The 26,193-nt window shown below is 46.1% G+C and overlaps 1 protein-coding gene across 2 annotated transcripts in view; it reads right to left on the bottom strand.

Moving 5' to 3' along the window:
- Positions 1 to 26,193, bottom strand: part of CTNNAL1 (catenin alpha like 1) — a 68,726-nt gene that overhangs the window by 25,761 nt on the left and 16,772 nt on the right. For both annotated transcript variants that reach the window (XM_004600448.2, XM_055120559.1), the window contains exons 3-9: positions 18,053 to 18,240; positions 15,378 to 15,497; positions 10,434 to 10,523; positions 9,236 to 9,406; positions 5,094 to 5,294; positions 4,100 to 4,186; positions 79 to 237 (exon numbers count right to left, since the gene is read on the bottom strand). In XM_004600448.2, the coding sequence (XP_004600505.2) occupies positions 79 to 237; positions 4,100 to 4,186; positions 5,094 to 5,294; positions 9,236 to 9,406; positions 10,434 to 10,523; positions 15,378 to 15,497; positions 18,053 to 18,240 (1,016 nt within the window). The remainder of the gene's footprint in view (positions 1 to 78; positions 238 to 4,099; positions 4,187 to 5,093; positions 5,295 to 9,235; positions 9,407 to 10,433; positions 10,524 to 15,377; positions 15,498 to 18,052; positions 18,241 to 26,193) is intronic.

Genomic DNA, 26,193 nt, shown 5'->3' with positions numbered 1-26,193 from the left:
CAAAAGCAAACCAAGTTTCCGGATGATGGTACAACACTTTCTAAGCCAGGTTTATTTGTGAGAAAATTTCACACCTACCTCAACAAGTTGCTCTTTCTGCTCAGAGAGCTTGCAGGCATATTCGGCCAAGCCATCTAAATTTCCTTCTACTCCAGTAAGTTTTAATGCATTCAGAACCGCGTGGTCAGCCTGGTATTTCAACAGATCAGTTGCCAGCTGAGTGGCTGTGCTATGAAGCTGCAGATGTGGAGGGTGGGGGTGAGGGGTGGTGGGAGACAACAAATAACAAGATTTTTAAGACTCAGCACTTCACAAAACTTTAAAATGACAAGTAAAGGGGCCGGAGTGATAGTACCACGCATAGGGTATTTGTCTTGTCCTGGTCAAACTGGGTTCAATTCTCAGAACCCTGCATGGGCCCCAGAACCCCATCAAAAGTGATCCCTGAGCACAGAGCCAGGAGTGAGCCCTGAGCACAGATCCCTGAGCACAGAGCACAGAGACCTGAGCACAGAGCCAGGAGTGAGCCCTGAGCACAGAGCCAGGAGTGAGCCCTGAGCACAGAGCCCTGAGCACAGAGCCAGGAGTGAACCCTGAGCACAGCCAGGTATGGCCACAAACACAAACCAAAAGAAAAAAAAATCTGAAGTAGAAACCTCAAAGCAGTCCCAATCAATTAGCTAAGAAAAAGAGGAATGTTCCTGTGGCCCCAGGTGACGGTGGGTGGCCCTGGGGAGCATCTAAGCCCCCCCCCAAGGTAGAGTGACTTCTCATCTGTGATGCTAACCGGTCCCACAGCGAGGAGGGGCCACAGAGGAGGACACCACGGCTCATCACCCAGCTGCACTCTTGCCACAAGCTCCTGCTACTTTTAAATGCAGTGGTAAAGAAAACCATGTTACAGGGTGGTCTAAGGAAAAATCAAACAGTAGCTCCTAATTCGTAGTAAGTTTTGAAATAGGTTTGGAACAGTTTTCAAATTTTTTTTGTTCACTCAGTATGTCAGTGATACTCAGGGGTCACTCCTGGCTCTGCACTTAGGAATTTCTCCTGGCAGTGTCCAGGGGACCATATAGGGTGCCGAGGATCGTACCCGAGGAGGCTGCCTGTAGGGCAAGCGCTCTTCCTACTGTGTTATCATTTTGCCCCAGTTTGCAATGTTTTTTCATTGCTGTGAAAATATCAGTGTGGGATGCAGCCAATTAGATTCAGTCAAATCTTATTAAATGCCCACATTGTGGCACAATCCTATAGGCTGGACACATACAAGGACTTAATCCCTTCACACACGGGTGACAGTCTGGCTGTCACTGCTCTCCAGAACTGGAGTCTTGAACTGTATAAAAACACTGAACCCCCAAGAGAAATGACAGCTGAGCAACAAGCAAATCCCTGGGGCTTGATTTGGCCGTGGCTGGATTCCAAGCCAGGCTCACTGGTGACATTTGGGTATTATTCACTCCAAGATCTTTTCCTCTTTTCATTATGTCTTCAAGGAAAAATGATATGATAAGTGACTTGGGGATTCTTCAGAAAGAGAACGTTTTTAAAAACATGGTCCTGAGGAAAACCTGACTGAGAATGAAGCCAATTTGAATAAAATGTTGTTTGGTCTTGTTGGATATCCCCCTCCCCCCCACCCGAGGAAATCCAATGTTGACTCAATGACAAAAATCACAATAGAGCAGTCAGCATTCCTGTAATCAAGCGAGAATAACTGCAGTCAGAAAGAAAAACTCCAAATGCACTTTCCTTTGGAAACTAAATGTCATGTGAGAATTTTTAGAAGTTCCGTTTAACCATCACAGCTTTAAAGACTATCTAATGCTGGCCCTTGATTTTACAGACTATGAAATTGGTCCTTCAGTAGATACAAGGGTCAGGGGGACTGCCCCATAGCTGGAAGCCTGCTTCATGAGGAGAGGGGAGAAGGCAGATGGAATAGAGAAGGGATCACTAAGAAAATGATGGCTGGAGGAACCAGTTGGGATGGGAGATGCATGCCGAAAGTAGATAATGGACCAAACATGATGACCTCTCAGTGTCTGTGTTGCAAGCCATAATGCCCCAAAGTAGAGAGAGAGTATGGAGAATATTGTCTGCCTTAGAGACAGGGGGAGGGTGGGAAAGGGGGGGTATACCCAGGATATTGGTGGTGGGGAATGTGCACTGGTGGAGGGATGGGTGTTTGATCATTGTGAGATTGTAACCCAAACATGAAAGCTTGTAACTATCTCACGGTGATTCAATAAAATTTAAAAAATTTAAAAAAAAAAAGAAATTCATCCTTAAAGACAAAGAGTGATATATCTGATATCACGTAAATCTTACAAATGGTTCCGTAGAGGAATTATTAATAGCCGAAGGGAAAGAAGCATAGTGAAGGGGGGAGCAGCATCTCAACAATATGAAGGCAACTCCATAGGCATTAATACCACAAAATCTTGTATAATTTCTTCTAGGTTGATGTTGTTATACCCACTTCAGAAGCAAGGAAATGAAGCTTTTCTGGAAGGGGTGGCAGAAAATCATTGCATCACCAAAGGATTTTGTGCTCTACCAGGAGCACAAATCATATGGTTTTAAATAATTGATTTAGTCAAGGAGCTAGAAAGAAAATGCAGGGGATATGGTACTTGTCCCTTATCCCAGGTGGGGGGGTAGTGCTGGGGTGATGGATCCATAGATGTGTCACTGACAGTGTTGCAAATCATACTACCTCCATCAAAATTTTTTTATTTGTTTTATTTTTTAATTAGTGAGTCACCGTGAGGGTACAGTTACAGATTTATACATTTTTGTGGTTGTGTTTCCCTCATACAGTGTTCGTGAGCCCATCCCGCCACCAGTGCCCATTCTCCACCACCAATGAACCCACTATCCCTCCCACCCCCCAATCCTATCCCCCCCACCCCACCCCGCCTCTGTGGTAGGGTATTCCATTTTGTTCTCTCTCTCCTTTTGGGTATTGTGGTTTGCAACAGGGGTATTGAGTGGCCATCGTGTTCAGTCTCTAGTCTACTCTCAGCACGTATCTCCCTTCCCATGTGGGCTCTCCAATCACACTTTACTTTACCCTTCTCTATCTGGGCTGCCTTTCCCACAGCATGTGAGTCCAGCTTCCAAGCCACGGAGCCAACCTCCTGTTATTATATACTACTACATTTGGGTGTTATCTCCCACTCTGTTATTTTATATTCCACAGATGAGTGCAATCTTTCTATGTTCCATCAAAATTTTTTAATGAGAATAAAAAATAAAAATTAATGTGTGGCATTTACACAATTACACCAAAATTCATTGATCAGTCGCCCTGTCATCAGACATTTAGGCTGTTTCCAGGTTTAGGCTGCTATAAATATTCTATACAGATTCAATGCGAAGATGGTTGACCCCGGGAGAGAGTACAGTGGGTAGGGCGCTTGCATCCCTTGCGGCCCCAGAACACCACCAGGGTAGTCCCTGAGTGAAGATCCAGGAGTGATCCCCGAGCATCAGCAGGGGTGGGTCCTTCTCCCATCCCCACCCTGCAAAAGAGATAAATGACCCTAACCAAAAAACAAAACAAAACAAAAATCAGTGGATTCAAAATGACTAGTTCAAAGGGAAACTTAAAAAAAATCATTTTCTGGGGTCAAACCAATAGCGCAGCGGGCAAGGCACGTGCCTGCATGCAGCCTGCCCAGGTTTGATCCCCAGCACCACATATGGTCCCTCCAGCACCTCCAGGAGGGACCCCTAAGCACAGAGCCAGGAGTAAGGACTTGCTGGGTGTGGCCCCCCCAGAAGAGACAGTGCACAATGTGGCATCACCCCACATGGCAAGCATGGTCCTGATGCCACCACAAAGAGGTCCAACGGCCACAGGATTGCAGCCAAGTGTGAATACATACAGTCATGAATGTGTGCATGCAAGTACAGGTGAGCACCACAGGCAAGAGTGAGTGGCCGTCCTCTAACCAACCAAACTGGAAGGAAATGGGGTTATGGACCAATTTCTGAGTACAGGAACATACTAAGGTTCATACATCTTACATATAGCCCACAACATGCAAATGAGCAAATCATTTAAAGAGACTGGGTTTCACGCCGTACTTACTTCTTTCCTCAGTTCATTCAGGCTCTGATTGATCTTCAGGATAGTAAGTTCCAGCTCTTCGGTAATGCTTTTGGTTTTTTTGCTTTGCTAAATGGTGTTTAAAATTACACAGGTAGCGTTAGCCCATGTTTTAACCAGCCAGTCAAATCTTACTTGAGCTAAACATGATAAAATGGTAATATTCTCTGAACTATAAGAAAAGTATCTTTAAATTTTTTTTATTCATTTGTGGTTAGATGGGAAAACAGAATTTGAATTGTTTAGCTTTGTTTTCCTACTATACAAACCAGTGAATGTGTTTTTAAATTTTTCTTTGTTTAACATTTGGAGGGGCCACACCTGGCAATACTTAGGGATCACTCCAAGATCTGGTCTCAGGAATTACTCCTGACAGTGCTCGGGGGACTGTATGGGATGGCGGGGTTGAACCTGGGTCAGCAGCATGCAAGGCAAGTATAGTCCTAACCACTGTACTATCTCTCCAGCCCCTGAATGTGCTTTTTAAAAATCAGAATGGTCATATTGTGGTTACAGAGACACTCAGTAGGGCTGCACAGAGAGCACACAGTGGGTAGGCACTTGCCTTACACTCCACCAGCCTGGGTTCAACCCCCCAGCACTCCCCGTGGTTCCCAGAGCCCACCAGGAGTGACCCTGAGCACAGAACCAAGAGCAACCCCAGAGCAGCACGGAGTGTGGCCCACAAACAAGAACGTCCCAAAGTAAAGACACATTCCAAGGGAATAACAAACAGACAAAGGCGGCAGAACACGAGCAGTGACCAGCAGAGCTGAGCTGACCGTGAAGGGGGATGGGTAGCCGGTGGGGGAGACAGGCAGGGAGCCCATGACCACGGTGGAGGGCGGGTGTGGCGTTAGAGTGGTGTGTGCATGAGATCAGGAATAACCTTATAAATCACGGTGCCTCCAAACTTTCAAACTAATAAAATATTACAGAGAGACGGAGACCCTCCTGGATGAAAAGAAGTTCTTACCGCTTGCATCCACACAGAAATTAACTGCTGCAGCGCTGTTCTCGCCTGTGTGCACAGTTCCAGGATGCGTTTCCTGTGCTCGTGGCTGGTGTAGGCTGAATCGGTGAAGTCCTCCGTACGCTCCAAGATGGCATCCAGTGTGGCAGAAAGATTCTCTTTTGACTGGAAGTAAAGATTCTCCCGGAGAATGTCCATGCTCCTCTGAGAAGAAAGGTGATTTGCATCCCCGTGAGTCAGTGTCCCACCTAGCCAAAATGCGCGGTCATTTCTCATCCTGCCATTGCTTGCCCCGCCCCGCGAGTCAGGGCTTCCTTGGCTACCAGGAGGCAGGAACACAGCACAGACGCCCCGAGAAGCCGAGCAGAGCTTCTGAGTCGCGGGTACATTCCAGCAGCGGGAGCGTGATTGTCATGTAGCAACTGGCAGGAAAAACGAAGTGGCCTCCAGGTAAAGGAGGGGCATTCCGAGAAAATGCTGAGGCCAAGTCCTGACAGGTGTTCCACCCACCTATGAGTCTGTGCTGAGCCCGGAGGAAGGGCGCGGAGGGCACAGATATGGAAGGACTCACACAGGCAGCATTTTTCTCAGCAAAACTCTCCTAGTCATCTAACTGGTGTTCCTCCATGTGATGGAAGGAAGGGTGGAGGGAAGGAAGGGTGGGGGGAGGGAGGGAGGGAGGGAGGGAAGGAGGGTGGAGGGAGGGAGGGAGGGGAAGTGGGGAGGGAGGGAGGGAGGAGAGAAGTGGGAGGAGGGAAGAGGGAGAGAGGGAAGACGGAGGGAGGGAGGGAGGGAGGGAGAGAGGGAGGAAGGGATGGGGGAAGGAAGGAAGAAAGGAAGGAAGGAAGGAAGGAAGGAAGGAAGGAAGGAAGGAAGGAAGGAAGGAAGGAAGGAAGGAAGGAAGGAAGGAAGGAAGGAAGGAAGGAAGGAAAAAGGAAGGGAGGAAGGGAGGAAGGGAGGAAGGAAGAAAGGAAGGAAGGAAGGAAGGAAGGAAGGAAGGAAGGAAGGAAGGAAGGAAGGAAGGAAGGAAGGAAGGAAGGAAGGAAGGAAAAAGGAAGGGAGGAAGGAAGGAAGGAAGGAAGGAAGGAAGGAAGGAAGGAAGGAAGGAAGGAAGGAAGGAAGGAAGGGAGGGAGGGAGGGAGGGAGGGAGGGAGGGAGGGAGGGAGGGAGGGAGGGAGGAAGGAAAGAAGGAAGGAAAGAAGGAAGGAAGGAAGGAAGGAAGGAAGGAAGGAAGGAAGGAAGGAAGGAAGGAAGGAAGGAAGGAAGGAAAGAAGGGAGGGAGGGAGGGAGGAAGGGAGGGAGGGAGGAAGGGAGGAAGGGAGGAAGGGAGGAAGGAAGGAAGGAAGGAAGGAAGGAAGGAAGGAAGGAAGGAAGGAAGGGAGGGAGGGAGGGAGGGAGGGAGGGAGGGAGGGAGGGAGGGAGGGAGGAAGGAAGGAAGGAAGGAAGGAAGGAAGGAAGGAAGGAAGGAAGGAAGGAAGGAAGGAAGGAAGGAAGGAAGGAAGGAAGGAAGAAAGGAAGGAAGGGAAGGAGGGAGGGAGGGAGGGAGGGGAGGAGGGAGGGATGGAAGACAGGAAGGAAAGTATGTGTGAGTACATACTCGCACATATGTAAGATTTGAACATGTGGCCTCATGCTTGTAAGGCAGGGGCTCTGCCACTGAACCACCCCCAGGTCCCTTTACGTATCTCACCCCTTAGCACCCAAAGACTCCCTCACTCCAGTCATCCTGTGTTCAGAGTACCCAGAATGCGTGATGGACACTTTCACTGGTACAATCTGTCTCTCCACTTTCTAAGACACAGGATGCCACATCAACCTTACTCAGCCTCTAGTCCATGAATCATAACTGAGAGGCAACTGGGGTCCAGAATCAACAATAGTGATTGCAAATGTGACATTCACTCAGAACTTTTTTTAAAAAAAGCTTCTTAAAGTCCTTTCACAACTGCTGCTTCAAGTGGACCCTTGTACATGGCCCATTTCAACACAACCCACGGGATTACCAGGACTCCGGAAGGTCACGAGGCTACATGTCAGTGTTTGTTCCCCTTCTCTTGGCCTGAGCTGTCCTCAATACTCTATCCTCTGGAGGCAGGAGTTGGGTTTTTTTTTTAATTTTTTTTTTTTATTGAAACACCATGGGCTAGAGCAATAGCACAGCGGTTTGGCGTTCGCCTTTCACAAGGCCGACCTGAGTTTGATTCCTCCGCCCCTCTCAGAGAGCCCGGTAAGCTACCGAGAGTATCGAGCCCAAGCGGCAGAGCCTGGCAAGCTACCTGTGCATAATGGATATGCCAAAAACAGTAACAATAAGTCTCTCAATGAGAGACGTTACTGGTGCCCGCTCGAACAAATCGATGAGTACCAGGATGACAGTGACAGTGATTGAATCACCATGAGATACAGTTACAAAGCTTTTGTGACTGAGTTTCAGTCAGACAATGATTGAATACCCATCCCTCCACCAGTGTGTATTTTCCACCACCAATGTCCCCCGTGTCCCTCCCGCTGCCCCCTCCCTATCCCACTCACTGCTTCTGCGGCAGGCACCTTCCTTCTTACTCCCCTCTCTCTACTTTGGGGCATTATGGTTTGCAATACAGATACTGAGAGGCCATCGTGTTTGGTCCTTTGTCCACTTTCAGCTCACAACTCCCATCCCGAGTGATCCCTTCAGCCATCCTTGACTTAGTGGTCCCTTCTCCATCCCAATTTGCCTTTTCCCCCAGCACAAGAGGCAGGCTTCCAAACTGCAGAGAGATCCTCCTGGCCCTTGTCTCTTACTGTCCTTAGGTGTCAGTCTCCTATTATGTTATTTTATATTCCACAAGCGAGTGCCGTCATTCTATGTCTGTCCCTCTCTTTCTGACTCATTTCACTTAGCATGATACTCTCCATGACCATCCACTTATAAGCAAATTTTATGACTTCATGTTTTCTAACAGGCATTTTTAAACTATCACTGTATCACTGTCCCTGTATCACTGTCATCCCGTTGCTCATACTCTGAGTTCCATCCTGTGCCTGAGAGCAAGCATTTCAAAACTGACCAGAGTTAGTTAAAAATATATATATATATATATATATATATACAGAATAAGCTAACACACAAACAAAAGTACATTCATTTTAGTTGGGGCCAGGCCAAAAGGATTGACATGCATGCCATGCCTTTGGTGTGGGAGCACCAGATGCAATCCCTGACACAACCTGGTCCCTGGACACCATCATAAGTGGTCCCCAAGCACCACCAGGTGAGTCCTCCCCCCAAAATAAAGACCATTTATATGATCATTTACATGGTTTCAGAATGCTTGTCCCCCTACAGAGCATATTCTCTGACAGGTACCAAGGAGAGAACGGCCGCCGGTGACACTGAATGCGATGGGGAAGGACCCACAGCAGGCAATGGCCAAGGGACAGCCCAGCTGCTATAACCTGTGACCAACGGTGCAGCCTCACAAGGCAAAAGCTGTGGGTCTAACCCTGCTGGTTTCCCTCCATATCACTGACCTCTCACAAGACAGCTCCTCCCTCAGCCCATATAAAAAGAGGGATCTGGAAAAAGAATCTTTAAACAATCTTGTAAACAGAAGACAGGAGGTTACAGCTTTTTTTTTTTCTTTTTGTGCCACACCCAGCAATGCTCAAGGGTTCCTCCTGGCTCTGCACTCAGGAATTACTCCTATTAGTGCTTGGGGGACTATATGGGATGCCGAGGATTGAACCTGGGTCAGCCGTGTGCAAGGCAAATGCCCTACCCGCTGTGCTATAGTTCTGGCCCAGGAGGTTACAGCATAACCACACAGAAAAGCAGGGCCCGGGGTCTCTTCTAAGCCAAGAACAGTGTTCTCTGCACATCTGACACCCACCCCGAGTGACACAGTGTGTCCACACTGGCCCTGTGCTTTGCTTATCCACTTGCTGGGATGGGGGGGGGGGTTGCTCCCAGTGACATTCAGGGGGCCCTGTGGTGCTGGAGTTTGAGCTCTCACAGTCAAAGCGTGCACTCTCGTTTGGTACTATTTTGAACAAAAAATGCTTTTTTTGTTTTGCCTCTGTTCTAAACTCTTATGCAAGGTTATGGATCCGCCGTAGACAGATGCTCCCGAGGCAAAATAAAAACACGTTCTCTTGATTCTTACCTTAAATTCTTTAATCCCGGTAAAAATGCCAACAGATGCAGAGTCCGTCTCTCCGTTGGGCTTGCAGTCAGTCACGATCTCGATGACCTTGTTCAGAGCCACTTTCATGCGGTCAAACACTTCTTCTTTATTCTTGTGGGCGGACTCACAGTTGGGATGCCGGAGACACGTCTTCAAAGGACGGAAAAGTGCCTCTTTACCACTGGCCCCAACACAGAACTCACAAGGTCTAACACAGCACAGGTCATGCTAATAAAAATAGTTCTTTACCCCAAGCTCCTGGGTCCCTGGCTCACCCCGCTGCTTCTCCTCACGAAAAGCGGGAGCAGGATGAGCAGAAAGCAACAGCAAGGTTACATGGAAAAGGCAGAACATGAAACCGTATCTTTACACAGCAACCATTTTCCCAAAAGGTTTTGGGGAAAACCCCTTTACCTCCATCATGATTAAAATCACTTTGAGGTATTGTCTGACATGTGCAAACCAAAAAAAAAAAAAAAATCCAGAATGACGGGAAATGAACAGATGGCATAAGACCACGGATGCATCTTGGGCTTACAATAACTGATGAAAATGAAAAACTGCACAAGGGCTAGATATGACCAGGGCCTTCCCAGCCAGCTTCAGTAAACTCTGGTTTTGCAGCCTGACTGATCTGTCCGAGTAAATCCATTGAGCAGAAAGGGCCCTTCTAATTCAATAGTTAATGAGAGGTTTACTAGTTTATTCTTGAATTGTACCAATTTGCTGGTTTGGAATTGCAAGCTTTTGACTGACAATTATGCAGGATAAGGAAGGAGAGTTATGAATTTACAGAATAAACAAAGGAATCGTGTAGTGCTCTACTGTTACTTAACAAATTTAAACTTGCCCAGCTTCTTCCGGAGGGCAAAGTGCTGGTTCCCCAAAAGGGATTGGCCAAGCCCTGCGGGCCGTGCGGGCGTGAGACAGGCGTCAGCTCAGAACGCAGGGGTGAACCGCCTTCTCCGCTGAGTGGCTACCAAAGGCTGACTCACAGATTAATTGCTCTCTGAAGCTGGGCAAGGGAGCCGGCACAAAAGAGTAACTGAGATTTGACAATCAGGCTCTGCATTCAAGTTTATCGCTTTTAATCTTGAAAACTAAACGACATAAATTGGGAGCAGCAAATCAGCATGGCTGATTAATTTACAGCACAGTAAAACCAACGTGTCCTTACCTTGGACGCTGTGAGAAGCATCATTGTACACTTTTCCAGGACCGCCCTCGCTGCTGCCATTTTCGCCTTTTTCTTTTCATCTTTCAGGTCCTAAAAAGTGAAATAAAATCACTCACCAGATTAGAGTCAGGGAAACAACCCAATAATTATTTACTCAAATTAATAACACTGAACAATTGAATGATATCATTGGGCAGGGAGACGTTGAGAGTGACAGAGTGAAAGAATATAGAAGTTTTATGAAATGCAACCACTCCAAGGAAACACATCCACACAGCAGACTGGCCCTGGGTTGGGGGAACAGAGCCAGACACTGAAGGCTGGGGGCCACATGGGCTCACATTCTGGGGGCCTCATCTCATATCCAATATGGATATCCGGTACAGACATAACTCGGTCCCAACCAGAAAAACAGGTAGCATATATTTTGCTTAAAGCAAAAGCAACATGGATTGCTACTTCCTTCAACACAAACACGTAGGGTGGGAAATGTACTCTGATGCAGGGACGGGTGTTTGAACATTGTATGACTAAAACCCAATCAGGGACAATTTTGTGACTGTTTATCTCACTGTGATTTCATTAAATATTTTTTTCTAAGGAGACACTTAGACGTCAACCCTTTGAGTCTATTGCTGATGAGTTCCATCTGAGGACTCATTAATCTCAATATGAGGTTTGTGAGTTCTGAACTTCACACATAGGCTGCCCTAAAATGATCTGAAGATGTACTGTGGGAACATACTTTTGCCCAATAGATAATGAATTCTGAAGCACGCACTTTTTTTTTTTTTTGCTTTTTGGATCACACCCAGCAATGCTCAGGGGTCACTCCTGGCTCTGCACTCAGGAATTACTCCTGGCAGTGCTTGGGGTACCATATGGGATGCTGGGAATCAAACCCAGGATGGCTGCGTGCAAGGCAAATGCCCTACCCACTGTGCTATTGCTCTAGCCCCAAGGCACTGTGTCTTGATTTTTACCTTTTAGTTGCTTTTCAAGGAGCTCTTGATGGAATGTTTGTGACTCTAATTTGAGGACAACCATCTAAATCAGAGTTCAACAGGCATTTTCAATAAAAGGCCAGCTAATAAAAATTCTAGATTTTCTGGGCCATATGGCTTTTGTCACAAATACTTAATTCTGCCATCATTAAGTGAAAGCTGCCCTAGAGAATATATAAACAAATGAGCACAGCTGTGTTCTCTTACTTATGGACACAGAAATTTGAACTACATCAATTTTCTTTCTGTCACATTAGTCAGTCTTTTTCCCTTAGTGAGTTGAGCAAAAGCATTTTTCTTATAAAAAGCAAAGTACTAAAGTCTGCAAATAATGTGCCTTTTTTTTTTTTTTTGCTTTTTTGGGTCACACCCGGCAATGCATAGGGGTTACCTCCTGGCTTTGCACTCAGGAGTTACTCCTGACGGTGCTCAGGGGACCATATGGGATGCTGGGAATCGAACCCGGGTCAGCCGCGTGCAAGGCATACGCCCTACCCGCTGTGCTATTGCTCCAGCCCCTGTGCCTTTTATTTAAGTAAATCAGAGTGAATTCAAAGATATCCCTATAAAATCTCACTTACATGCATCCCAGTAGAGTTTCCTACAATAAGAAACAAAAACAGCAAAGTCTTTCTACATCAGGCACATGAGAAACTGCATGTAACCTGAAAGTCAATTCAGATGACAAGGTCAGATCCTCAAGATCTCTGTCCTACATGTGAATCGTCCATCAAAGTTATCTAAGGAAAACAAGGGCGAGGGCACTTCCAAAACTTCTATCCATTCCTCTTCTCTATATCATGTCAGACAGAACTTCCTGCAAAAACAAAACTAGTGATTCTAGTAGGCACAGCATCAGGTGCATACGGCATACTTAACCCGTGTAAGTCACACCTGATACCGGACTTTGTATGGTGACAGAAAGTGATAGAAATGATAGTGTCTGACTGGGTGAGGCAGATAACTCGAGAGGTTGTAAAGCTCAAGGAAATGACCTAGAAAAAACTAACACTTTATTATTTAGTGTGTTTTTGTTTAAGGGTCACACTTGGTTGAACCCAGGGCTTAGTCTTAGCTCTGCTCTGGGATCACTCTTAGAGATGCTCAGACGGACCCTCGGGGCTGTCAGGTATCAAACTCGGGTTGGTCACTCATGGGGCATGCACCTTCCCAGCTGTATTATCTCTCCGGCCTATTATCTAGCCTTGATTGAAATTATTTATTACATTCAAATTTAGATGGCTATAATCTAGCATGTTTGGGAAGGCCAAGTAGAAAGAGGCTTCTAAAATCTCAGAGATAGGACGAATGCAGAGGTTACTGAGACCGCTCAAGAAATTCGAAGATCAATGGGATTTTGTGATTCGTGAATCTAGCATGTGCAAGGCCCTGAGTTTGCACCCCAGAACCACATCCCCTCCCCCCTCCTTCAGCACTGCTGGATATAATCTTGGTAGCCCCTGAGCACTGGGTCTGACCTGATTTTAAAACAAAAAGGAAAAAATAAATAAATAAAGGCAAGAGAACCTGAGAAATGGTGGAGGGATGCAAATACTCTGGTGGAGGGTGTGGTGTTGAGACGTTGTATGCGTCACAACATTCATGCATTGCTAATAGTCTTGTAAGTCACAGTGACTAAAATAAAACTTTTTAAAAGGACAACAACAACAAAAGGATGGCATCACAATCAACTAGTGAACTGGCTCCAAGGGCTTCCATGCAAAACCCAAATGGCTGAAAGGAAGCATTAAATGCAGCATCAGAACCCACCCAGTCTACAACTTTCCTGGCCAGTACTCTGAATGACAGTGGGAAACAGGAAAATTCCTGCCCCAAACTATATATCTCAATGGAACGATACCAAAGCCTCCCAAGAAAGGCTGAGCATTTTTTCCTTCACCCGCTGACAAGATGGATCACACACACCTACCCCAACAAGAAAAAGGCCTCCTGGATAGAACCCATACTTCTCCCTCCCTCGTCTTAGCAGGGAGTTTGTTTGTTTGTTTGTTTTTAATTTATTCTTTTATTGAATCACCATGTGGAAAGTTACAAAGCTTTCAGGTTTAAGTCTCAGTTATACAATGCTCGAACACCCATCCCTTCACCAGTGCACATATTCCACCACCAAGAATCACAGTATACCTCCCCCCACCCCCCCCCACCTTCCCAGCCCCCAACCCCACCTGTGTAACTGATAAATTTCACTTTACTTTCACTTTACTTTGATTACATTCAATACTTCAACAAAAACTCACTACTATTGTTTGGAGTTTCTCCCCCCTAAAGTCGACCTGCTGAAAAGGAAGCATTTGATAATTTGTTTTCCATTGCTGAGAATGAAGAGATATGAGGTCAAGCGGCCGCACTAGCAGCCGCCTGGTTTTGGATTTCTGTATTTTAGTATTTTAGTAACTAAGTCCAGAGAAATATCTTAGCAAAGAGTTTGAATTAGGGAACAGACATATAAGAAAGTAACAGGACACAGTTTGAACACTAGAGTCTTTAGAATCAGATAGAATTGAATTCAATCAGCTAGAAAAGTGATCTTCAGGGGCTGGGAGATAATGCAGCAACCAGGGCGCCATGCAGCAGGTTCTATCATCGCCACTCACAGCCGCCTGAGCATCACCAGGTGTAGCCTGCACACTGCTGGGGTGGCCCTGCTCGTCCCTGGCACCACAGGGTCCACGCAGCACTGTGTCCTCCAGCCCTCGAATGGAACCACCAGCCAACCAGTACTGTTGGGAGTGGCCCGCAGGCCTCCCTGAGCACAGAGGGAAAAGGTAAAATAATAAAAATGATCTTGACTGATGTTGAGTGAAATGAGTCAGAAAGAGACAGACATAGAAAGATTGCACTCATATGTGGAATATAAAGTAGCCGAGAGGTACAAGCTTGCAATGATGCAATTTCTGGCAGAAATTTCTCTGGACTTAGTTACTAAAATACTAAAACACAGAAATCCAAAACCGTGCAGCTGCTAGTGCGGCCGCTTGACCTCATATCTCTTCATTCTCAGCAATGGAAAACAAATTATCAAATGCTTCCTTTTCAGCAGGTCCGACTTTAGGGGGGAGAAACTCCAAATAATAATAGTGAGGTTTTTTTGTTGAAATATTGAATGTAATCAAAGTAAAGTGAAATTTATCAATTATACAGGCGGGGTGGAGGGCTGGGGAGGTGGGGGTTGGGGGGAGGTTTACTGTGATCCTTGGTGGTGGAATATGTGCACTGGTAAAGGGATGGGTGTTCGAGCATTGTATAACTGGGATTTAAACCTGAAAGCTTTGTAACTTTCCACATGGTGATTCAATAAAAGAATAAATTTTAAAAAATGATCCTGACTGAAAAGGACAGTCTATTATCTTCTCAGGCGCTGTTTCTTCATGTGTGAAACAGTCATGACAATGTCTATTTTAATGAGATGTTTTGACAATTAAATGAGATCACGTACATAAGGTACCTAATACAAAGCCTGGGTAAGGAAACACGGACTTGTTATTGCTCTTCATCTAATGCAGAAAAAGGGCAGAAAGGTAAAATGCCCAGAATAATCTATAAAAAGTTACAGAAAGAATGCTGAAAGATATACAAAATGAAATAAGAGTCTATAAGAGGACTCTGTCTGTGGAGCTCTGATAGAAAGGCAAACAGGAAATCTCATGAAAGTGGAAACATTTGGCTGGATCTGGCAGACAAGTATGACCATTCCCAAAGAGTGTGGTGGGAACACAGGTAACTGCTGGAGGTGCAAATAAAACAAAACAAAAAATAAAGACATGCAGATTTACCTTCTTTATTGTGGCTTGTTTATGACAAAGTTTATAAAATTCACAAGCAAGGAAACCAGGCTTAAATACAGCAATACCCTCACGCCTCCATCCAAACCAAAGAGTATGCACTTATTTGAAGATTTTTAATCGTAGTAAATACATACATTTTGTCTATCTCCAGTTAGATGGGCAAACTCCACCATTTCATTTCCAAATTGACTGAATATTTGGACAAACTCTTGAAAACTATTCACTTTCTCTAGTCTTTCCATAGTTGCAAGGACCTGCAAAATGAAATAGTTTAGTACCAGATCTATCAGTGAAAGCGATTAAGGTTCGTTCATGCTACGTGGGGTGGAGAGAAGAAAGAAATTCTAGTAGATTCTAGAGGAAAGCCGAGGAGGGTTGAGAGAAGACGGTGAGGGAGGGCTTCCGAGAAGCAGAAGCAGATTCAAAAGTCAGAAGCTTCTAGGGAATGTGTCATACTTAGATTGAAGACACTTGGACTTGAAAACAAAAACAAAAAAAAAAAGGAAAAAGAGGCAGAGTAGTGATGAAATAGAAAAGAGTGAGTGTTTCTGCAGCAAAGGGTGCCGAGGGCAGGAATGGGCAAGCAAGCGTAGGGAAGAAAGTCAGGGAAGGGGCAGGGCATGGGGCTAAAAAAAAGGAACACAGTGGGGCGAGTGCAGTGAGCCCGACTGGGAGACACCGTCTTCTTAGCAAAGGGGAAGAAGGTCACCTGCAACGGGAGGCGCCCACGGGAGGAGGGGGCTTCACGAGCAGGAAAAGACTTGCCATCCGCTCTCGGAACTGGCAAGCAGCTGTGGGCAGCCCGTGGGGGACAGAGCGCGTGAACTGGCAGGAGAGCCAAGAGACCACGTGACGCCTTTTCTTGACATTGGAAGCAAAGTCAATAGACGTGAAACAGATTTTCAAATACTTTTCTCTGAAATCACAGCCCTGGAGTAGTTTTTGTCAGGTCAAGATAGGAAAAGAAAACACAGATATCCTGTGTTGACTTATTCTGCACGGGTCTCTAGCTGGATGTTGGCATGTTCATCCGCCCTGGCGGCTCCGGAAGTCCAGGCGACTGGGACAGATAAGGCAGCTTTGCCATCACCGACAGAAGCTCCATCCTTCACAGAGGAAGAGTCTGTCCCGCTCCTCTCACTCTCCAATCCCTTTTTCTCTTGCATCTTCACATTTCTGAATTTACTCCCCACTCTTGGGGTACTTCCCTCCTCAGGCCCTGTGGGGCCAATTCCCGCCCTGGCTCACTGCCTTTTTCCTTGACACGGAATTGCTCATGGAAAAAAAAAAAAAAGTGATCGTACATGTCCCGGCTTCCCAAACCACTGGGGAGCTGGATCATGATCTGAAAGACTGTGAGAGTGCCACACCAGAAGAGTCTGTCTGTTCTCTTGATTTTGTGATGATTACTTAATTTTTAGGGAACTTAGTATCCAGAGATTGCAGAGTGTGAGTGGTTTCAGGTATCTGAATTATTTCTCAAACTTATACACGGTTACTTGGGGGCGGGGAAGGGAAGGGGAGACAGGGGCTGAGTCCTGGGGAAGGAGGCTCTGAGAAATTCAGTAGTTTTGTCAGCTGGCTTCTGCACATACATTTTCACGGAGCTCATCTTTTCTTCCAGAATTTGTATACCTGAAGGGCTCTCACCAATATACCTCAACAAGCCCATAATGGTTTGATGGGAAGAAACCATTTTAGCTTCCCCATGTGCACCCAGCATTTAGGAATTGTATGTGTAAAAGAGGGGCTGGAGTGAGAGCAAAGAGGGTAGGGCATTTGACTTGCACGTGGTCGACCTGGGTTCAATTCCTCTGCCCCTCTCAGAGAGCCCGGCAAGCTACCGAGAGTATCTCACCCGCACAGCAGAGCCTGGCAAGCTCCCCATGGCGTATTCGATATGCCAAAAACAGTAACAACAAGTCTCACAATGGAGACGTTACTGGTGCCCACTCAAGCAAATCAATGTGCAACGGGATGACAGTGATACAGTGAAATGCAAAAGAAACACACCACCACTTTTAGGGGGTGGGGCGGGGGCGTGGGAGGGGCATGGCTGGTGGCTCTTGGGACTACTCCTGGCTCTGTGCTCAGGAGTAACCCTCGGTGGTGCTCAGGGACCATCTATGGTGCTGGAGATTTGAACTGAGCTGGGCCACATGCATGGAGAGTGCCCGAACCCCTGTGCTATCTCTCTAGGCTCTGAAATGACACTGTTTTTTTCTTTTTGGGTCACACCTGGCGATGCACAGGGGTCACTCCTGGCTCTGCACTCAGGAATTACCCCTGGTGGTGCTCAGGGGACCATATGGGATGCTGGGAATCGAACCCAGGTCGGCCGCGTGCAAGGCAAGCGCCCTACCCACTGTGCTATTGCTCCAGCCCCCTGAAATGACACTTTTAATCTACAGAGTTCTAAGCAACTGACACATATGAGCATTGCCAAATTACCCTCTCTGACCTCAAAAACTCTTTTTAAGAAATAATACAGGAGAGTATGAAGGCACTTTGCCATGCATGACGTGTTCCTACAGGAGGTCTATGGGCAACATTTTTTTGTTGTTCAAAAAAAAAAAAACTGGGGGGAGTGGAGCAATAGTACAGGGGTAGGGCATTTGCCTATATGCAGGAGTACAATCCCCGGCATCCGATATGGTGCCCCAAGCACCACCAGGAGTAATTCCTGCAAGCACAGCCAGGAGTAAGCCCTGAGCATCGCTGGTTATGACCCCAAGAAAAGAAAAAAAATTTTTTTTTTTTTCAAACGAAACTGAAAGACACAATATAGGACTACCAGAAAAGCAAGTACCTTATTCCTTGATGTTATTATCTGCTTAATGACTACTCGGTCAGCCAACAACAGCACTTTAGTCACTGAAGAAAGGAGTAATCGGGCAGCTTTTATAACTCCTGCTTTGTCTGTGAAAATTGTGATCTGGCCATCCGTTTCTGGATGATTCAAGCTACTTACGTCTGTAAGTGCCGCGATTGTTTCTCCTAAAAGAAAGGCAAGGGAGGGAAGTTAAACTGAGAACATTTAGATGAAAATTTACATTTAATGTATTTAAAATTTAAATACATTTAGATGAAAATTCACACTTTCAAAAATCTTTTTTTATTTGGGGTGGGGGAGGGGGCGGCTGGGAGGGGAGTGGGCCAGCACTGCTCAAGAGCCTTTCAGGGGCTCTGTGCTCACGAGACCCCTCATGGTGTCCAGCAGACCATATGCCATCTCAGGCATCCAACTGTCACAGCTGTTATTCGAGGCAAGCAAATACCTTACTTCTGTTACAATCTCTCCAGCCCGACCTTCTCTAATGTGTGTGTGTCTGTGTGTGTGTGTGTGTGTGCAGGCGTGTGCTTCAGTCACAACCAGAAATGCTCTCATGCTCTTATGGCTTACTCCTGGCTCTGTGCTCAGGGATAAATTCCCCTCTGGTGGGCTCGGGGAACCATATTGGATGCCAGGGATTGAACCAGGGTAGCCGCATGCAAGACAAATGCCTTACCTGCTGCACTAGCTCTCCAGACCACTTTCTCTAATCTCGAGGGAAATGTGCTTGGTGGGTAGAACCCCAGCTTCGCCGTGGTGGGGGCTCGGGTGGGCATGCGAGGACCCCTTAAGACACGGACACTCTAGTGGTGGGTGTGGGGCTGGAAGAATGTGTGCCTGAAACTCCATTATTAACAGTATTAAAAATGGATTCCACTTTGGATTACTCCAGGAGCCAGGAACAGTTTCCTCGGGATAAGCACCAGGACTGTCATGTGAGCTCCCAGGCATGAAAACCAGCAGCACATTCTTAAGAACTCAGACACTGTTGTTTTCAGTGAATATGAAAAACATCAGTGCTTTTGTTCCCACTGGTGGAGCAATTTGCACCATGAAATAAGTTCCCCCGCTCTACAAGACAGTGAGACAAATCTCAGGAGTCAATAATCAAAGAATCCAAAAAGGGGTGTGGGAATCAGGCCTCGATAATCTCAGGGTTCTTGGAGTTTTATGGATCCCTAAGGGAGAAGGAAGAAGGCTTGCAGCCACCTTGGGAAGTGTCGCCAGTGAAAGGCAAAACTGCAAGAACCACCCACAGGCGAAGGGAAACAATAAGCAAATTTGTCTGTTGATCGGCCCAGGCTCCGAGTGGGCAAAGAAAAGAAAGGCCTGCCTTCATCCTGGAATTCCAGCCAGAGGCTCACCCTCGCCCGGGCTTCCTGCTCAGCTTTATGCTTCGAATGATGCCCGTCTTAAACCATTCTCTCAGGGGCTGAAGAGAGAGAACAGCAAGTAGGGTATTTACCTCACACGCAGCAGACCTGGGTTCAATCCCTGGCATCCCATAGGGTCCCCAGAGCACCATCAGGAGTAATTCCTGAATGCAGAGCCAGGAACAACCCCTGAGCATCGCTGGGTGTGAACCAAAACCCAAAATATAATAATAATAAAAGAATAAAACCAAATGAATGTAGTCTTTCTATGTCTGTCCCTCTCTTTCTGACTCATTTCACTAAGCATGATACTCTCCATGTCTACCCATTTATAAGCAAGTTTCATGACTTCATCTCTCCTAATTGCTGCATAGTATTCCATTGTGAAGATGTACCAAAGTTTCTTTAACTAGTCACCTGTTTTAGGGCACTTGGGTTGTTTTGAGATTTTGGTGAATGTAAACAGTGCTGCAATGAACATATAGGTACAGATGTCATTTCTACTGTGCTTTCTGCATCCTCAGGATATATTCCCAGAAAGACAGTAGATACAAGAGCCAGGAGGACTGTCCCATAACTGGAAGCCTGCTTCATGAGTGGAGGGGAGAAGGCAGATGGAATAGAGAAGGGATCACTAAGAAAATGATGGCTGGAGGAATCAGTCGGGATGGGAGATGTGTGCCAAAAGTAGATAACGGACCAAACATGATGACCTCTCAGTGTCTGTGTTGCATGCCATACTTTTGGGCAAAAGTAGAGAGAGAGTATGGGGAATATTGTCTGCCATGGAGGCAGGGGGAGGGTGGGAAAGGGGCCGTATACCAGGGATATTGGTGGTGAGGAATGTGCACTGGTGGAGGGAGGGTGTTTAATCATTGTGTGATTGTAACTATCTCATGGTGATTCAATACAATTTTTTAAAAAAGAATAAAACCAAGCTGTACTTTTTTCCAAGCCTCACTGTTTAACCAAACAAAATTCAAAAGATGGGGACTGGAGTGATAGCACAATGGGTAGGGCGTTTGCCTTGCACGTGGATGACCCGAGTTCGATTTCCAGCATCCCATATGGTCCCCTGAGCACCGCCAGGAGTAATTCTTGAGTGCAGACCCAGGAGTCACCCCTGTGCATCACCAGGTGTGACCCAAAAAGAAAAAAAAATCAAAAGATTAGCCTTAAATCATTTTGTAATGCTCAAGATGGTTTTATCGTGTGTGTTGGTGGGGAGGGGGTGTGAGCTGCACCTAATGGTGCTCAGGGATCACTTCAGGCAGTGTTCAGAGAACCAGGTGAGCTCAACCCCCCGAGCTCTCTCTGGCCCCTTCAAGGTCAATAAACCTAAATAAACCAGTGCTCCTGATGGACTGGTTTTCTCACAACCCAAGAATTTATCTGTCTGCCACTAGGAACTTTGTGTAAATGTATCTGTGCAGTCACAGACCCGGCACAGGGCTGAGCATAAGCAGAGTGAGGATGCAGAGGACAGTCTGGCAGAAGCGCACGGCAGGGACGAGAGCAGGGACCTTCAAACACCAGTGCATGGACCCGTCCAGCAGCGCAGGTGCAGGAAGGCTAGGAACCCCTGCTCTGCTGCCAGTCCATGCACCGGGGTGCCAGCCAGGGGCCAGGCCACGGGTGCGAACAGCTCAGAGAAGCCCGAACTGAAAAGAATAGCTCAGAGCCCAGCTAAGAATCAGGCATCTATTTCAACTAGGAGCATGTGGGGATCTTACAAACAGCGTGGTCACGGAAATATATATATATATATATATATATGTGTGTGTGTGTGTGTGTGTATATATATATTTATTTATTTATGATTGGGACACTACTGAAAAGAAAAAAATTCTAAAATTACTGCCTCAACAGTGACAGGAAGAAAAGGATGTGTGGAGGTGGCGGGGGGAGGTCCTGAGGTTGTCAACATAAATCACCTGAAGAAAATGTGAAGGGCCTGGGAGGAGCTGTGGTGAACTTAGTTTCAGACAAGAGAAACCTGCAATGATGCTGGAGGAGAACTACCCGCCACTAGGTATCTGTAATCATGCAGTTACACGAATGACAAACAGAAGACAGACTGCAGTAGCCCAAGGAGTCACAGCGCCCAGCAATCCCACCCTCAGGCTGTGTCCCTGACACAACTTCTCAGGGTTGGGATGGCCGCAGTGTTGACCTCCTGTCACCAAGGACCCTGAGGGAGCACGCTTGGCAGCTCTCTTTCTTCCTGAAGGGAAGCTGAGGGAGATTTCTGACAGGAGAGACTGAAGTTTGAGGCCAACCGACAGCCTGGAAGGGAAGCCCGCCAGGGCTGTGACAGCGAGTTCCAGAGCAGAGTCTGTGTCCAGTGACCGCAGGCCCCACGGGTACCCTGACTGCCATGTCCTGAGAGACACCAACCTAGAACCAACTGTGAGGCAGGCGACACCCTCATTCCTTGCATGCAGAGGTAGCAAAGTTCAGGCTCTAAGCAGTTGCTTTTTTTTTTTCTATTTTTATTAGTGGGCTGGAGCAATAGCCCATTTGCCTTGCACGCAGCCGATCTGGGTTCGATTCCTCCGCCCCTCTTGAAGAGCCCGGCAAGCTACCTAGAGTATCCCACTCACACGGCAGAGCCTGGAAAGCTCCCCGTGGCATATTTGATATGCCAAAAACAGTAACAACAAGTCTCACAATGGAGACGTTACTGGTGCCCGCTTGAGCAAATCGATGAGCAATGGGATGACAGTGACACTAACAGTGACAGTTGTTTATCAGTCACCATAAAATTACAAAGTTATTCATGATTAGGTCTCAGGCATACATTGTCTCAGCCCCAATCCCTCTACCACTGCCCGCTTCCCTCCACCAATTTTCCCCCTCAGCCCCTTTTGCTTTTTTTTTTTCACGAGGCACAATTCTTTATCTATTGCCAACCAACTCTGTTATATTAGAGAGTAACCCAACATAATAACTATTCAAGCAGCATTTTTGATGTTCGGATATAGTTAGAATGGCCATGATTTTTTTAAATAACTTTATAAAATAGAAATTATCCTAATAATATAAAAGTCACATCACGGAGTACTTTTTAAAAATGCATGAGCCTTTGCATTATGGTTTATTGTACTACTGCCGACAGGGTTTCATACAAAACACTTCAGCACCTTTCCGCACTCCCTCCTCCTCCCGTCTGATCTTTCCTTCACTATAGCAGCTGCCCCCACCTCCACCCCCCTCCCCTCCCCTTCTACCCCCCAGCCCCCTCAGGGGGGATATTTCCTACTGAGCCAGTTCTCATGTTCTTTGTTCCCACATCTTTGGTTATTCATTATTCCCCCATGATGTCTCCTTATACTCCACATATGAGAGACAGTTCCTGCCTTTAGGCTAACTTGTTACCCAGCAATAGATAACCAACACAAAATTTCACAGCAAATTTACAGACCTAAAAAAAAAATTAAAACCAAAAATATTAATGTACACAGAAAGGGGCAGAAGGAAAATATTGCTTTGCAACAGCTGAAACGATGGCCAGGTTTCCTCTGTAACTGTGGAAAATATTACCTTTTCCTGTAGCTCTCAATCACCAAAGATACCACATATGAACCATATGGCATTATTTAACCTTTCCTTTCCTGACTAACCCCTAGGCATTTCACTCACAAGGTAACATTTGGTCGGTTCCACCAGCAAAGGCAGATGGTTCTTTAACACTTTACAGTTGTCCAAAGTGGATACCATTCAGGAATCAGTTTGTGAAAAGTGACAAAGCTATCTTACAGGTTCGTGGTTGTCATTTTCTGTTAATTTAAGTGCAACTAGCTAATACTTTAATGCAAAAATCTAAAGCTAGTAGAACACTGATCTCAGCTCCCAGGTAAAACATAAAACTTGGCTGGCTGTCAAGTAAAACGTGAAAACATAATATAAGAGCATTGGACGTGGAGAGAAAGGTTTAAAAAAGGAAAAGTCCGAATGACAAGTAGTATCTGCTTTGATTTGGTTTTAGTTTTAGTGTTGGTGCTAGGGATCGAACACACACGACAGGCTTGCTGAAGGTGGGCCACTGAGCCATGACCCAGGCAACAACAAATATTTATATTGAACAACTTTCTAAATGTCAAACGCCTCGGTAAAGAGTTTGCCTTGAACATGGCCAACCTGGGTCCAATCTCTGGTACCCCACCAGGAGTGATTCCTGACAGCAGAGCCAATAGCAAGCCCTAAATAACTCCAGGTATAGCCCCACCAAACAAAACAAACCAAAAACCCCAAAATCATCTATAAACTCTAACATTATCCTTATTTTAGAGAGGAGAAAACTGAGTTTTTAACAAAGCTTAAGAGTTTGCCTAATGGGGCTGGAGCGATAGCACAGTGGGTAGGGCATTTATTTGCCTTGCATGCGGCTGACCTGGGTTCGATTCCCAGCATCCCATATGATCCCCCGAGCACTGCCAGGAATGATTCCTGAGTGCAGAGCCAGGAGTAACCCCTGTGCATCGCCCGATGTGACCCAAAAAGGGAAAAAAAAAAACAGAGTTTGCTTAGTGGGGCACTATCAGCAAGGAGAGACACTGCAACCAGAATCCAGGTATCTGATGCCAAGGATCTAGTTACTTTATTACTATTTTATGTGATTCTTCCTCAAATGATTACTATGTTTTCTGGAAGAGAAAATGGTTTCTACGGGCAGAGTGTTCCAGAAATATCTGAGGAACGATTTCGGCCAAATCTGGACGTATTAAGAGAAACCGGGACTTCCAAATTAGAAATGAATTCTGGGAGGCACCACGGCTGCTTGTGGACCCGAGTCCATTCTCAGGCAGTGCCAGGATGCACCGGACAGGAGGAGACAAGATGCGGGGCCCCTGACACCAGCTGGTTCCCAGAGGCCCCTGCTGACCAGACGGCGAAGGACGGGAGTCTCCCAGTGCTCACTCTGCCCTGCGCCCTCCTTCCCACCACACAGTGACACGCTAGCAAGCCAGTAGGGTGAGCAGCACTCAGCCACTTTGTGGCTCTTTCGTCACAAAGTCCTTTTTCTGGGCCGAGAGATAACCCAGTGACCTAGAGGAGTGACCCGGGTACTACCCACAACCCTACACAGTCCTCAGAGCACTGTGGGGAGTAACAACCGGGTGCAGAGCCAGAAGTAGCGCTGAGCACCTCTGGGTCTGCCCTCCAAATAAATATTTACATCCCTGTGCATGCACAGACCAATACAACCCCCCCTACTTCTGCTTTACTGAGGAATTGCTATAAGAAACAGTAATGTGAAGAACATGTCTACAATTCTGAGGAATGACCCATCGCATTATGTAATATGTGTTGCAAAAGCACCCACACAATCATTTAGTGCCAGGAAAAAAAGGTCTCTCTCCTCTTGACATGCGGCTCTGTTTCCTTTCAACAAAACAATGAGAATTATATAATCCTTTCTTTCCCACATTTTTTTTTCTCTTGCCTTCCAGGAAGGACAAAGATAAATTTCATGCTTACTTAGAATTACAAAGTTGGCCAAAAGTTACCAGTACATTTATTTCCATCTCCTTTTTAAATGGGTTTACTGGATATATATCTTTTGCTATAAGCTATTTCAATTCCTTTCACAAATGTAAGCAGAACATAAATTATGAGTATAATAAACCACCCCCTACTCTGAGAGGAAAAACATGTATTCTCTACCTCAGTGAATAACTAGAAACCCCAGAGTCCCTGAAAATGTTCCATTTCACTCAATCAAGCCCTATCTGTTAATCCATCTAAATGGGATTTTTTTGTCCTTCTTCTGTTTTTCACATCTCCATGGCAGTGCTTTGGATTAGTCTATTTGTTATAAGAAGCCTCCATATTAATCTCCCTGACTTTTACATCAACCCTCTCAATGACTAATTTTTTTTTCAATGACTAATTTTATCATTAATTAATTAACCCACACATTAATTTCTTCAATACTACCCCAAAATTTCTAATGCAAAATTGTCTCTTTATGGTCCAAATTTCTCAGTCTGTCTTCTATAGGATGAGTCCTGAAAGATTCATTTTACATGTACTGCCATGTATAAGGGGGTTGACACCTCCATATTTATTAGGTCTTATCTTACTCACATCCTACCCCTCCATAATGACCCTCCTAAATACCTGCACCTCCCTCAGGAGCAATTTTGGGGGGCATCCTTCTGTACTTTTTGAATTGGATTACAATCATACAAAATTTCAATGGTGTGTGCTTGCTTCTTTCTTTCTTGGCCTAGTCCATCACCAAACTGGCCTATTTCAGCAAATAAAATCATCATTCATCATTCACCCAACTGGTCCTCCTCCAAATGTTAGAGTCATCCTTGTCTCTTCTTTTGGTCACATCCTACATCAAAACTACCAGCAGGGACCAGAGAAATAGTACAGAGGCTAGGGACCGTGCTGAAGAGTGGCTCACCCTGGTTGAATCCCCGACATGGCACACCATCTCCCGAACACAATGAGCCGTGATCCCTGAGCCCAGAACCAGGAATAAACCCTGAGCACTGCCCCGTGTGGCCCCCTAAACAATCCACCAAACAAACACAAAGCTACCAGCAAATCCAGTATACCAGTCATCCTGCAGCATCTGTTACACCACTCAAAGGCTAGCCTCTGGACTAAGCCCCATCACATATCACCTGAGTCCATAGTGGCAGCCTCCTCCCTAGAGGCTCTGATTTCACACACACACACACACACACACACACACACCCCTTCTAAAACCTATACTCCAGGACCACA

The sequence above is a fragment of the Sorex araneus genome, chromosome 1 (assembly GCF_027595985.1).
Source record: "Sorex araneus isolate mSorAra2 chromosome 1, mSorAra2.pri, whole genome shotgun sequence".
Classification (NCBI taxonomy): Eukaryota; Metazoa; Chordata; class Mammalia; order Eulipotyphla; family Soricidae; genus Sorex; species Sorex araneus.
The sequence above is the reverse complement of the archived record's forward strand: the minus strand, read 5'-3'. Positions and strand labels throughout refer to the sequence as shown.